The sequence below is a fragment of the Chelonia mydas genome, chromosome 9, assembly GCF_015237465.2.
Source record: "Chelonia mydas isolate rCheMyd1 chromosome 9, rCheMyd1.pri.v2, whole genome shotgun sequence".
Lineage (NCBI taxonomy): Eukaryota > Metazoa > Chordata > Testudines > Cheloniidae > Chelonia > Chelonia mydas.
In genome coordinates this window covers 16,540,606-16,555,477 of record NC_057855.1, presented here as the reverse complement: position 1 = coordinate 16,555,477, position 14,872 = coordinate 16,540,606, and the positions used below count along the sequence as shown (strand labels likewise).

General features: G+C 40.6%; 1 protein-coding gene across 14 annotated transcripts in view; it reads right to left on the bottom strand.

Moving 5' to 3' along the window:
- The window catches only part of PHC3 (polyhomeotic homolog 3), a 103,773-nt gene that overhangs the window by 14,326 nt on the left and 74,575 nt on the right, over positions 1 to 14,872 (bottom strand). For 12 of the 14 annotated variants that reach the window (XM_037908387.2, XM_037908385.2, XM_037908384.2 and 9 more), the window contains 3 exons: positions 12,256 to 12,509; positions 11,114 to 11,273; positions 4,652 to 4,766 (listed from right to left, as the gene is read on the bottom strand). In XM_037908387.2, coding sequence (XP_037764315.1) covers positions 4,652 to 4,766; positions 11,114 to 11,273; positions 12,256 to 12,509 — 529 coding nt within the window. Of the gene's footprint in view, positions 1 to 3,607; positions 3,691 to 4,651; positions 4,767 to 10,442; positions 10,525 to 11,113; positions 11,274 to 12,255; positions 12,510 to 14,872 lie in introns of those variants that run through there. The other 2 variants (XM_037908390.2, XM_043522920.1) reach the window with 2 other exon arrangements.

Here is a 14,872-nt window from a genome sequence, read left to right as displayed (position 1 = left end):
AAGGATCAGCCACAAGGGCATGGATTTATTGAGTCTTATAGCCAAAGTAATGGCAATAAAAATGCAAGCTTCAAAGGATAATGGCGAAAGCAGTCACTTATCAGCAGAGCTGGTCAAAATAGTTCAAATTTTGATGAAAAATGGCAAAGAAATTGATTAAATGTTTGTGGTTCCTCCCCCCCCCCTTTTAAAAATAGCTCAATTTATCAGTACACAAAAGAGTTGGTCGGATCAGACTGAAATCCTGAAGACTTCTACAGTTAAAAATTAATAAATACAAGTGTGACAGCCCCTTAAACAGTTTTTCAGTCTCTTCTCACCCCTTTGTATAGTAACCCATAGGTGCATGGTAAACTTAAATGACTGCCAGATGTTCCTTAGACAGAAATCATACCATCTTTCTCATAAAGAGAGGGTAACCAAAAGTAACTGTGATTGGTCAATTAGCAGGATCAACATTTTCAGGACTTGACTACTCCTTTAAACATTTCCACTTCGAAGTATAACAATGCCTAGTGAAATGCTTTCTGGATTTCAAAATAAACTTTCCAACCTCTGTTCTATGCAGACTATGAATGACTAGATTGTAAAGAAAATTTAGCCAAACCCCTAAAGCAGATGCATAAGAAGTCTCATAAATGGCATTATGAAAGTGCGTGAAGCCATCAGTCCCACCACTGTAAACAGATGCTTACTGGGAAGTTCTAATACAACTGCCTTTTGTAGAATCAGCCTTGAACCAGACAAGCAGGGATCCTTCTGGAATCCAAAGAAGCTCCTATACATTGTAGCATTGGAGCTGGACTCAATACAGACTTTTTTACATGTATCCTCATTCCAAAAGGGTTGAAGCATGTTATCTTGCTGATGTGACTCACACCTGATCTGACAGAATTCTTATGAACCACTTGTCCAAATAAGGATACATCTGTGATCCTTAACAACAAGAACAGACAGCCACAACTGCTCAGATCACTAGGGTGAGGAGCAGAAGGCTTTGGAGCCTCCTCATCATGAGGCATTATCTGAGGTCAGCGGAATCAAGAGGTTGACAAATATTCCTCCATATTCCATTGCCTCTGGCTTGGGACATAAAAGCCCAGACAGACTGTAGAGTTATAGTGTGTATGCTCCTCACGCAGACACCAAGGATAGTAGTATGATCTAAACTGACACAAGAGAGAGGTGGAGGTCACATGGCAACCCCTGATGGCAGAAAAAGGAACAGAGGGATGGATGATTAGGAAGCAGGGCCTTTTACCCATATCGCTGTATTTCCAGAAAGTCTGGGGTACGTGTGCCCCTTAGTTTTTTTTCTACTGAAATGATTCTATGGCTTGTAAGACAAAGCAAGGCACTCCTAACAATGGGTATCTGCACAAGTAATTTCAGAAGGAGACCTTTCTGCTAAAATTTTGTTTTTCCTCACTGGCAAAAGCTTAGTGGGGCTCACCTCAGAAGCTTTTTGTGCATGTTCATATGAACCTTTTATCAGAATCTAAATAGAATGATAGATTTTTCCCATGTCTAATTTCAATCTCCCACCCAGTGTAGGACTATTCCCTACAGTACATATTCCAGTGCTTTATTCAATCTATTTTTAAGTAGCTCAAATACTGGGGCTTCATTCAGACCACCTTGGGAGACTATTCCACAGACCAACAAACCACTTGGTCAGGCTATTTCCCTTGACATTCAAGTTTTCTGTTTTACTTTGATCTTATGGTCCCTAACTATGCCCCCTTGAAGAACATCAAATGACTTGTCTGACTCTTTGGCCTTCAAATATCTGTAACAGTTCTATTATCTTCGTAGTCATGGGTTAGTTAGCCAAGCTATACATGTTTAGCTCTTTTAATATTTCATCATTAATCATTCTGGTCCAGCTCCTTAATTTTTGTTGCTCTTCTCTCATTTCTCTCAAATTTATCAATACTGTATCATTTTGGTAATGTGATGCTCAGAGTGTCCATTACTTCCTTGTTCCTCTGTGTACACAGCCCAAAAAGTGCATGGAACATTTTTCCTGCCACATCACATTTGTGAACTCATTTAATTTGGTTAATAAACCAAGTTCTCAATTTAGCCTAAAGGGTTCACCCTTGTTCCATTGCTTCAGAAGGCAGGTAAATAACGGGGAATGGACTTTTCTACTTTCAGCTCAACTATTAAAAAACAATCACTAACTGGAAAATTTAATTCTGAGTATTTTCATTAAATTCTTAATGCTCTCTACACAAAAAGCAGTTTAAATTCTTAGCATCATGCAAAAAAATCCTGCAGTATTGTAATATCTGTAGTTATAAATGGAAGATATTTAAGATCATCTAACATTTCCCTTATAAGTGAAGGATTGTTCCCTACATTATGGGTCAGATTCTCAGACAGTGTAATCCATGCAGCCTCATTGATTTCAGTTGAGCTACGTTGATTCACATGTACTGAGAATCTGGTCCTATATTTTCTAATCCAACAATCTCATGTTCTTTAGATGTAGGGTTGCCAACTTTCAGCTCGCATAAAACCGAACACCCTTGTCCCACCCCTTCTCTGAGGCCCCGCCCCCAGTCACTCAATCCCCCACTTCCCTCTGTTGCTCGTGCTCCCCACCCTCACTCATTTTCACCAGGCTGTGGCAGGAGGTTGGGATGCGGGAGCAGGTGAGGGCTCTGGACTGACGGTGTGGGTTCCAGGGTGGGGCCAGAAATGAGGGGTTCAGGGTGTGGGAGGGGGCTCCGGGCTGAGGCAGGAGGTTGGGGAGTGGGGGCGTTGAGGGTGAGGTCTCCCGCTGGGGGTGCAGGCTTTGGTGTGGAGCCAGGGATGAGGGATTTGGGGTGCAGGAGGTTGCTCCATGCTGTGGCTGAGAGGTTCGGAGTGTGGGAGGGGGCTCTGGGCTGGGACAGGGGCGCAGGCGGTGTGAGGGCTCCAGCTGGGGGTGTGGCCTCTGGGGATGAGGGATTTGGTGGATACAGGAGGGTGCTCTAGGCTGCGATTGAGCGGTTCAGAGGGTTGGAGGGGGATCAAGGCTGGGGCAAGGGGTTGGGGTGCAGGGGGTGTGTGAGGGCTCTGGCTGGGGGTGCAGGCTCTGGGGATGAGGGGTTTGGGGTGCAGGAGGGGGCTCCAGGTTTGGCAGAACTCAGGGCTAGGGCAGGGGGTTGGGCTTACCTTGGGTGGCTCCCCGTCAGCAGCGCAGTGGGGCTAAGGCAGGCTCCCTGCCTGTCCTGGCTCTGTGCTGTGCCCTGGAAGTGGCCAGCAGGTCTGGTTCCTGGGTGGGGGAGCCAGGAGGCTCCATGCACTGCTCTCGCCCACAGGCACCGTACCCCCACAGCTCCCATTGGCTGAGTTCCTGGCCAATGGGAGTGCGGAGCTGGTGCTTGGGGCAAGAGCAGTGCGCGGAGCCCCGTGGCCTCCCCACCTCGGAGCTAGACCTGCTGGCTGCTTCCGGTGTGCAGCGTGGTGCCAGCACAGGAAGGGATTAGCCTGTCTTAGCACCGCTGACCGGACTTTTAATGGCCCGGTCGGCAGTGCTGACCGGAGTTGCCAGGGTCCCTTTTCGACCGGGGCGTTCCAGTCTAAAGCCGGACACCTGGCAACCCTATTTAGATACCTCAGTGTCTGGAATCCTGAATTCACCAGAAATCAAAAAGAGTTTAAGTTCTAGTGTGATCACCAACATCAGCTCCGATGCACCTAGGAAAAGCAGAGTCACCAAATCTCATCTCTCCTTGGATCTATGGTACCTATGTCTAGCCTTGAGTTTAATAGATTCTATCTATTTACTCAACCAATTTGTGACAGAAACTGTCTGACTTTTTTACTCATAATGATCTCATTCAGTCTTCAACAATTTCAAAAGAAGATCAAATTAGAGAAAAATGACACATACTTTTCTGTTTTAGAATGGTCAGTGGATAAATCATGCTTTCCTCTCTATGCTCTGGAATTAATGAAAGCAGTTCTATGAAAACTGACAGTAAAATGAATTTAGCTTACTTTTTCATTCTAAATTAAAACTGATTTTAAACATTCAAACAAGCAAAAAACACAAGGTAAAACTTCTACAGCAAAAGACCACTAAAAGATTAATATCTCTAGTTAATTAAGTTAATGGTGTATCTGTAGACTTCAATATTAAATTTCTACCCCAGCAGCACTGACTAAAGAGCTCACAAATAAAAGTTTGATTTTTTTAAAAAACAAAGTCAAATATAATCAGACCACAGAAGGACCTGAAACCACCTGTTACTTTGTTAATTAAGTAAACAGGTAACTGCTGTACAGCTTGGTTTATTTGGAGCATCAGAGCAACTTTAGAAAACATCAACTTAACTATACTTGCTCATTACATTTTTTATTTCTCTTTTATGTATGTAAGTAAAGACTATTCCCACTCAGTCTAATAAAGATCTAAAGCCCTACCTATTCTGTGCAGCATTTCAGCTATGCCAGAACACATCACTCTGTTTTCTGAATTGCTTTTTAGTATATTACACTGTATTCCCTCATCACTGTAGATTGTAAAATCTTTGGGGCAAAGACCCTGTTTGTTATTTAGCATGGGTAGTTTAACTATTTTTCAGGGCAATATACAATTTAGTGTTATATCCTGATTAATAAATATACATCCATTAATAATAATAATGCAGAATACCTTTTGGCACAGGACATGGAGCAGAATCGCTTTGACCGTAGGAACTTATTAGCATATCCCATTTTTCCACAAAACTCACACTTCAGGAGATCATTTTCCATTTCATCTAGTCCCTCTAAAGGAAGGAGTGACACACACACAAGAAGTCAGTTTGAATGATTTAAACATGATGCCATTTAATTTCTCATCTCTTAAGGAGGTACTTAAACTAAAATTCAAATATCAATATCAACACATTTAACTGAATGCCTTTAAGAAGGTAAACAGACAACTGATGCCAAACCAGTAGATTATACAAATCATTGTTTGACTAGAGTGAAGTGTTAATTTATCTAATGAATTTAGCCTCTTTTGTTTTGTTTCATTTGCATACTTCCATGAACAGGTAATGTCCTCAAATGTAATCAACCTTGCCCCTGCCCCCGCCCCCCCCACAGACTGATCACAAACAGTTCACTGTGAGCATTTGACAATCCATATTCAAAATTCAAGCTCTGTCACTTAGCTGTAATATGTCACAACATTACACAGTACTATTTCTCTTCCACGAATGGATAAGAATAACTCTTATAATCAGGAGGAGGGTTGGAGAAGCCACTGAAGCACTGAATCTAATCTGTGGAACAGATAGCAATTTAAGAAGAGAATAAGCCTATAGAAAGGAAATTAATATTATTGAGATATTTTCCTTTCTAAGCCACACAGGCCATGCCCAAGCCAGGATTCCTAGAAATATTAGGCTACTGTAAGATGTATTGCCTATGTTTAGTTTATTTTTCCTTTTCAGATTGCATATTGTAGTGACATGTGTGATCAAATCTTTGTCAGGCTCCTTTGATTGTCTTTGTGCTCTGCCAAGTGGTTCAGGGAATCCTGTCCTCTCCTGTATTAAGCAGTGTTCCCCTCTTATATAAAATATACTTCATTTACTGTTTTAATAATATTACTTCACATATTTTATCTCCATAGTCAGTAATGCACACTGATCACCACACTCAGTGATATAATTATATGTGAATGCATGGTCCTGGTTACAAAGGAAGTGGTCAGAGCCACTAAATATTTTTCAGTACTATACTCTGATTAATTTCAACAGCAAATTTTCCAATTTACTGACACACAAGAAAACTTAAGGCATTGTACCCAACCATATCATATAACCCATAGAAATTATCCTTCAGCCTCCTGCCCTCTCACCTAGGAAACTTAATTCCCCAAAATATTATAAGAGAAATCAGACTATATATCGTGCCTGGAAAGTTAACAAATCCAGATTCTGCTGGAACCAGGAGGGAAGCAACTGCCAAAGATGAGGACCTGTCATGCTGTAGACACTGCTAGGTCGACCCAGCTACTGCCTCTCAAGGGGGTGCGTTTACTTAAGTGATGAAAAAATCCCTTCCATTGCTGTACCACGTGTTGCTGCAGCTGTGTTACTGTAGTCCTCGTAGTGCAGACATACTTAATGATGCAGTGACATCTGCCTGCTTCTGGAGAACTGGAAACAGCTTTTAGAGGTGCGGTCTGCCCCATTCATATCAACAGATGCTAACTTGGATGCCAGTGAGAATATTCTAAATGTCACATTGTTGTTAACTTCAGAGCATGTAAGAAAGGAAAGGAGAGGGGCTGATCATATTATGGGTAGCTGAACAATCTATTTTGACAGTTTATTTTGGTGCCACTTCTTCCCAACCAAAGAGGAGCTCAGCAGAGCCTCCGAGCCCCTCAAGGGGGAGCCAAGCTCAGGAAGCCCAGCAGGGCACACAAGCTTCATTGAGGGGAAAATAAGCCTGAGAAGCACAGTAGATCATGTGTTGTGCTGTGCAAATGGGTGTTTCCAAGTCCCACTGAAGAGGAGCCAAGACCAAGAAGCACAGATAGCATGCCTGGTCATATTTTGACCATCTGCACAATCTACTATGAGCAGCATCTTACCTGGGTGGAGCCGGAAAGAGTACCACCAGCTTTTTCCCCCCACTCCCCAATCTGACCCCTGGCCTCAGACAAGTTATCCTCATGCACAATTATTGAAATATAACACTACTGGTGCTAATGATCAAGAGAGCAAATTTAACATTTATATTCTGCACGCACTCATGTGAGTAAAGCTCAACTGCTTACAAAACGGGTGCAAGCATGTTCAAAACAAATTCATTTTAAAATGCAAGTGAACATATAAAGACAAGTTTTTTTGTTTTAGTTTCTGCCCCCCCCCCCGTTATTTAGCTATTCCCCCCCCCAAAATTAGGCAATTCACTGAATACATCTTACTTCTTGCTCTTTGTCCCTTTTCATTCATATTTAGTGACACAAAATTTCCACTTTGTTTGCAACTATGGTTGCTATTTTTTGGTTCTAGACTCTTCATGGAACTCTAATACTAGCTAACAAAGACTCTGGTATGGCAGTTTAACACAAGGGTCAGGTATCTGAACATTTAATATTCTGACTGGGTTATATTTACTCATGGAGAATCTTGCCCAATGCTCACTCTGCTACATTGTCAATAGGATAGCAAACTGGAAAGCACTATTTCAACAAGAAGAAATCAAACAATGCTGAATAGATTAATGTGGGAAAAAAACTTTGAGGTCCCAGAATCCTAATATATTATTAAAGCTAAACTCATTTTAAGAATGAAAATATTACCATGTTATATACCAGTTTTATAAACTCATACAGTATTACAACTGCAGTAACAATGGAGAAAGGACCTCAATCTCATCTGATTAAAAACTGGAAAATGCATCTCATCAACTTTGCAACTGAAGTAATGAAAACCACACAAATGTACCCTTAAAATCAATCTCTCTTCCTACGGGAAAAAGGAATATACTGATACAATTCAACCTAGATCATGCTACCTGCAAAAAGAAGAAGACCCTTAGAAGACTGCCGGGAAAATGGGTAAAAAAGAAACTGTTCTTTTGCATATGAAGCACTTCTTCCTTTTACCCACAGCTTAACTGTTGAATGATAGGAAAAGGGATTAAATTATTTGATCTTGGTGTTTGTGAATGGCTCTCAGTGCTGGGTAAACGTTTTCTGACTCATCAACTGAATAACTGTAGAATGTTTATGATACAACAACAAACCGTAAGAAATAATAACTACAATGAAAATGTTTGAACAGTGCTGTAAAATAGATAAACTGTCTGCCTGAAATCTGCTCAGGAACAAATGCTTATGGTTAAGGCTACGATTTAGTCATGGAATCCATGACTTCCAGTGACCTCTGTGACTTCAGCGGTCAGGCAGCCCCACAGCTCTTGCTGCCACAGGTGGTGGGGGGAACCCCCATGCTCCATGCGGGGTTGGAGAAACCCCCTGAGCTCCTGGCGCAGCAAGCCTCTGGAGCTGCGAGTGGTGGGGGTACCCTGCAGCTCCCAGCTGAGATGGCGGTGGGAGCACCCCAGAGCTCCTGACCCCCACAGGCAGCGGCGGCCCCCTGGAGCTGAGGTGGCAGGGGTACCTCACAGCCCTCAGCTGCTGCTGGCGGCTCCTAGCCCCTGTGCAGCTGCCTTACTTCAGGCGGTGTGGGGACCCACAGATTCCCATTTTGTCCTGGATATTTTTAGTAAAATCATGGACAGGTCACGACTTCCATAAATTTTTCTTTTTTGCCCGTGACCTTTTACTAAAAATATCCGTGACAAAATCTTAGCCTTACTTATTTGTTAGTACACAAAGAACACTGGAGGGTCCTGTGAAAAATGAAACAGTATTCAGTGGAACTACCAAATTTAAGATGACTTGCTAATTACTCCACTGAAACTGCAAATACTCTAAAGCATACACCAAAAGAAAGTAAAAGTCCTTAATATTTTTAAAATATCTCACATGAAGTAAAAAATTAGTAATTACCAATGAGTCAGGCAATTGCCATCTTGATAGTCTAATAGCTTAATATAAATCAAGAAGTAGAGTGCTCCACACACAAACATGAGGTAGGAGATTTACAAAGCTGTTGCAAGGTAAGTTTTGTCATTTATTAGTCTAGAAAGGTATTGTATATAGTATTGTTAAATTAACAAAAAAAGTCACAAGTAACAGAACTTACCACACATATAACAACTTTGAAAGCCTCCTGCCTCTCTTATGCTGTTCATGTCATCAGACTGTACTTCCTGCCGGAAGAATCAGTAAAATGGCAGCTCTCACTGAGAGACATCGGCATCATTCACAATTATGAAGACAATAAAACAATGATAGATAGTTCTAAAATATTTTGTAAAATATTCTGTCAGTTATCATCTTTTCCTTTACCATACTCCATATCCCTCAAATGTTAAGCAACATGCAAGCCAAGGAGTTAAGTAGCTTTCTCAGGGAAAAAGACAGGGCTCTGAAGAATCTTGCCTACATGCGATACGGAAAGGCCATGGGCTCAAATCTCATTGGTTGTACACATTATAGAGTACAGAATGTTCCACTGATGACTACCAAATAGCTGAACATGGTGAAATTGCTGTGTTTTTTCATTTTAAAATATGTAGGAAATGTAATTTAAAAAACTGCATTAAAAGAGTGTTACAGTTTCAAAGTGAAATCCTCAAACATCAGGAAATTACTAAGTTAAGGTTGTCCTTGCAAAATGCAAAAAAGGTTTTGGAGGACTTTTATGAGCCATACCAGCAGTTGTGATCTCTCAGACTAAAACAAGTCAGAAAACCCTGAACTGGAAGCTTAAAATTAATTTTGTATTTAATTTTTAGCTATCATCTCACATGTTTTGACTTGCAACAGGACTGCAAACTACTATATCCCATTTCAATAAAGTGTTTCCAAGATAAATAAGTTATCGATGTGTGTCTGTTCCAATGTGTTACTGAAATGAACTACTAAGATGAGAATTTACATCCATTTGAACCTCAAGGCATCTGGCCCCAAATAGCGTTTGAGCGGTGACCTGAAACTCAGCTTTAAATAAAAATCCAATAGTGATTAAATTTTCTATTATGTCAACATCAACAAATATTCCTCTTAGCTTCAGAACCGTAAGAAACACTATGCTTTTTCCCTCCCCAAAAACCTGCAATTCTTCTCTCTTAAGCAGTGGCAAACCATGATAGTAAAAACTATGTTCCAGAAGTTAATAATTAAATAGGTTGAATTCTGAGCTTGTTTGTCATTGAGATATACTATAAATACAGTATGTTTTCCCATCACTTCTATATCAGTTTCACTAGTGGGAGAACCGCAGACGTGAACAATTCCAATTGCTATAGAGGTCTCTGAGGCCCTTATGAGGAAAGATTAGAAAAAGATGTACATATGGTACAGCTTGGATAACGAACAACTCATTTGGATCAGGGGAGAGGACAAGCTAACAATATATGGATATTTGAAGAACAGAAAGGAATTATGGTACAAGGAGGTATAAACTAGAAGCTGAGGTGGAAAATTAAGAAAATCATAGTACCAAAACCAACTTCCTGACAGCGTCAGCTGTATTAGTCTGTGGAAGAGACCCCCAGAGGAGATGATGGAATTTGGGACTTTAAAATTAGACTGAAAATATATTAGAAAATGTAAGGTGGAGAATAATTCACCATTGACTGGGGCCTGGACTAGGAGGTCTAAATTTCTTCTCTATGATCTATGATGCTATCCATACTAAGGTTTGAACACAGGATTTTGATAAATTGGAGAGGGTTCAGAGAAGAGCAACAAGATTGGTTAAAGGATTGGAAATCATGCGTCAGTGATAAACTAAATAGACTGAACACCTGGAATCTAACAAAGAGAAGGCTCAAGGCTGACTTAATCACAGGCTACAAATACCTACCATGGGCAACAAATATTTGATAATGGGATCCTCAGTGTAGAAGACATAAGGTGTAACAGGATCCAATGGTGGGAAGTGGAAGCTATACAAATTCAGAGTGGAAATTCAGACTGGTTATTAATCATCGGAGTAAGTTAGCCAGGGTTGTAGTAGATTCATTCTTGATTTAAAATTTGCCAGTGATGGAGAATGTTTTTTTAAAAGATATGCTCTAATTCAAATAGAGCTTATTTTGTGGAAGTTCTATGGCTTGTGTTATGAAGATCAGACTAGATGATCACAGTGGTCCCGTCTGGCCTTTGAATCTATGAACCATAGTACTAAAATAATCCATGTTAAAAAAATGTTTGAAAACCAGGGTTCTAACAAAACTTTCTGTAACTGTTTTACAATGGAGCTACTGTCAGCATGGTCTCTTTTTTGAGAACTGTGCTAGCCCAAGCTATGCTATACTACTTAGGTAAGTCAACTGCATAGTTTCTTAAAACAGTGTGCATCCACACTGAACACCATTACAATTTGTGTTTGGCTATAACTGTTTGAAAATGGTTTCAAACATCATCAAAAGTGTCGAAAGGATCTAAGATAGAGAAACAGTACAGATGTACAGACTGCACAGACTATGCCATAGCATCGACTGGAATAATGTGTATTAAATTAAATCTACAAACCTTCTGTAATTATGTCCTCTATCTCTGTGTCTGAGGAGTTCTCTGCATGTTTTGTATTGTTCTGCAGCTCTGACTCAACACACACAACACTCATGACCTGACCCTCCATTAGGAGCCTTTTCTTCGCAGGTTGCTCAACCAGCAGAGATGAACGACTTACCTGTTATAATAAAAGCAGAGCAGTATGAAACAACAATTAGAAGAAAATGGCACATGGTATTTAGCACTTGTAGTTGAGCCACTACAACAGTGTTTGCATTCTTTATCCTGTTCATTGTTATGATACATAGTGCCACTCATGCACACATCATTTTATAGACAAATAAAAGGACAGGTTCCTGCCCTATGGATCTTACAATCAAAACTAGACTTAACACAGGAAGACGCTATAGTAAGCAAAAGGAGATGAGGAAGGTGAATGAGTCCATGAGAGTTATCCAGTAAAGTGATCAGCAATGCAGAAGACATCACACTTTTCAAAACTACAGACCCAGTAGTCTGGAACTGGCCATTTCTGGCTTTAAAAGTTTCCAGTGGTTAGCAACAATCTGCTCTTACAGGGCCAACTCCTGTCAGTGTTTTGTCAGTGACTTTAATGGGATCAAAGTTTGTCCAACACATCTTAACACCAAAATCATAGTATATGCAGAGCACCATCTCAGATATCTACATCAAGTAATTTTTCTATAAGATGGATAAAAATAAAACTAAATATTATAAACAATATTACTAAAACTATTTCATCTCACTATATACATGTTCTCACAAAAACATATATACTTTTAAATAGCCCTCTTTCCCGCTCCCCCAGAAAAATTCTCTGCTATGGTTCTATTAAAAACTAGTAACCTGCCATTCAATTATACAGCTGGACGAAAAAAGTAGCATGAATTCGAACTATGCACTTAAGATAAACCTGATTCACATATGCTGTAATACATGTAAATATGCAGATATAAAATATGCTGTAAAAGTGCTGTAACAAATTGGCTATAAAACAGAAGGAAAAGAGGGTCAATCCCAAAATTCTGAAAAGTTATTCAGAATACAAAGAACTTATCTATGTAATAGCCACAAATAACTGAACCAGATTTGTTTGCCTTTTAAAACATATATTAATAGCTTTTAACTTTTACACTTACAGGAAATGGCTCTAAACCCTCCTGAATCACAAAGCCCTCAATAACATGGGTCAGGATCTGTGGTTTAACAATAGCCTGTGGAGGTTTGTTTTCTAGGCTAGGAATGCTATTAGGCATTGATGTGATGTTACTCCTTGTGGCAGCTGCTGGAAGCAAAAGAGGAGGTGGTGGAATAGAGGCATGTGAAGGGTCTGATGGAGATTTAATTACTGAGGCACTGACTGATGATGCCATTGCAGGAAGTCCCACTTGTTCTGGAAAAAATAATTTAAAATAATATATTATACTTTTAATCAGTGTCCAGATATTTTCACAGAGTTATAGAAAGCAGAGATGGAAAACACCTACATTACTGCATTCCTGGTCTTGTCAATGCAGATTTTTTCCCTATGGTTTATATTATAAACTTTAAATTATACCAATGATAGGACAACTTTACTTTCCATGGAACAGTCTTCCAAGGAAAATAAAGTTATTCTAATAGCCTGCACCATTAGGCCATTTTTCCTGACATTCAACCTAAATCTCCCTTTGTTCAGTATCTCCCAGCTATACCCACCTTTGTCCACAACAAACATCTTTAAAATATTTGTATCATACAGTCCTTAGCCATCCATCTAGATTGTAAGTCCACGAGGCAGGAACAGAGACCAAACTTGGGAGTCTACAGCTAGGCTCCTAAAACCATATTGAAGCACTTCACTAGAAATGGTCTGTTTTCCAGTGGTCTCATTGGACAAACCCTGTTCCTACTGAGCTGCAAATTCATAAACTCATTAGAAAGTCAGGGCATTTCTATTTAGATGCCTAAATATGGATACAGGAGCCCAGCTGTAGGCACCCAGATTTGAAAATTTTGGCCTGTGTATCCTAGTGGCCATCTAAGATGTCATGCACACTGTGACGGGGAAAGGCCAGATGGCTATAGAAAAGCAGTGGGAGATAGATATATTAGCTCCAGGCTAAACAAATCCCTGGTACCAGGATAAGTGAAATGGCAGCTGCTCCAGCTCAATTAAGACACCTGGGGCCAATTAAGAACTTTCTAGAAGGCACGGAGAATGCTAGGTTGATTGGGACACCTGAAGCCAATCAGGGGCTGGCTGAAACTAGTTAAAAGCCTCCCAGTTAGTCAGGTGGGTGTGCATGTCAGGAGCTGTGGGAAGAAGTTGTGCTGTTGGAGAGACTGAGCAGTACACACCATATCAGGTATAAGGAAAGAGGCCCTGAGGTAAGGGTGAAGTGGTGCTTGAGGAAGTGAGGGCTGCTGTGGGGGAAGTAGCCCAGGGAATTGTACATGTCACGTTTCTAAAAGGTCAGCTACCATAGCTGATACTATTAGGGTCCCTGGGCTGGAGCCTGGAGTAGAGGGTGGGCCCAGGCTCCCCTCCCCCCCACCTTTGCCCCCTGATTAATTGCTGAGACTGGGAGACAACAGAGACTGTGCAAGGAAGGATAACTTCTCCTCACCTCCCTCGCTGGCTTATGATGAAAATGGCTCAGTAGACTGTGACCCTTGTCTCTACAGAGAGAAGGGTTATGTGGAGGGTCACAGTGAGCCTCTGAGGCTAGTGAAATCTGCCAGGAAACATGGGACCCATGGAGGCAAGGACAGAGCTTTGTCACAACACTTATGGTATATAAATAAATCCACTATTATTCTAATCTTCATCTCAGCGGGTTAATTATTTGTTACAGTGCATCAATAATATTCACTTCTTGTCTTTTATTTTATACAAAAAACCTGCAAAACCAACAAGGTCTGCATATGCCTTAAACGGAAAAACCACAAGTGTACTGCTGTTTCCTTTGTCCTTCCATGCCCTAGTCCCTCTTTACTTGCTGTCACACACACACATTCAGAGGTGTAATGGTCCCCTTGCCAGATACTTCCTCTCATCTTTCCAGCCCAAGAAGCTGATTGGACTGATACAAATCTCTTAAGAGGACTTAATTAAAATAGTAGAATAACTTGCAGTTAGAGATTTGTAAATGTGTAATATATATTAGGATTTTTAATTTACTCTGTGTTTAGAATAAAAGTGTTTGCTCTGAAGTTTCTCATCAAAACAAATGAGAGCCTGGGATAAGATAGGGGTTGAAAGTAACAGGAATTAAGTTAGGCATTCTGTAGTGTAGAATACTGACACCTGGTTTGATACTTTTTGAGGTTCTACAGCGGCTCTATGCTAGAAATAGATCTGTGGCTCTGAGGAAGAACACAAAGAAATAGCTGAAGGGTTGGAACCTTCTGAATGAGTGGCACTGCAGGTTTGCTTATGTAATTAACTCTTCTGTTTGCTGAAACTTGAAAAACACATATCTGAGACCATTTTTTTTGGACTCCCCCAACAGACTCAGGTATGTCTGGGTTGTTTCATGACAATTACTAATAACAGTTATACAATACACACAAAGGGCGCTCTAGCTGGAGTGGGAGCAAAACAACAATAGTGGAGTCTGTGCAAAATGATTTCTTCAGTCCAGGCAGAATCCCTCCTAGCCTTCCAGGAGGGCATAATAAGCTGGCTCCTCCAGGCTGGAGTAAAGTATACTTGTACCTGATGTTGGCTAATATTTGCTTTTGACTGAGTATATACGGTCACTGATCCTGATA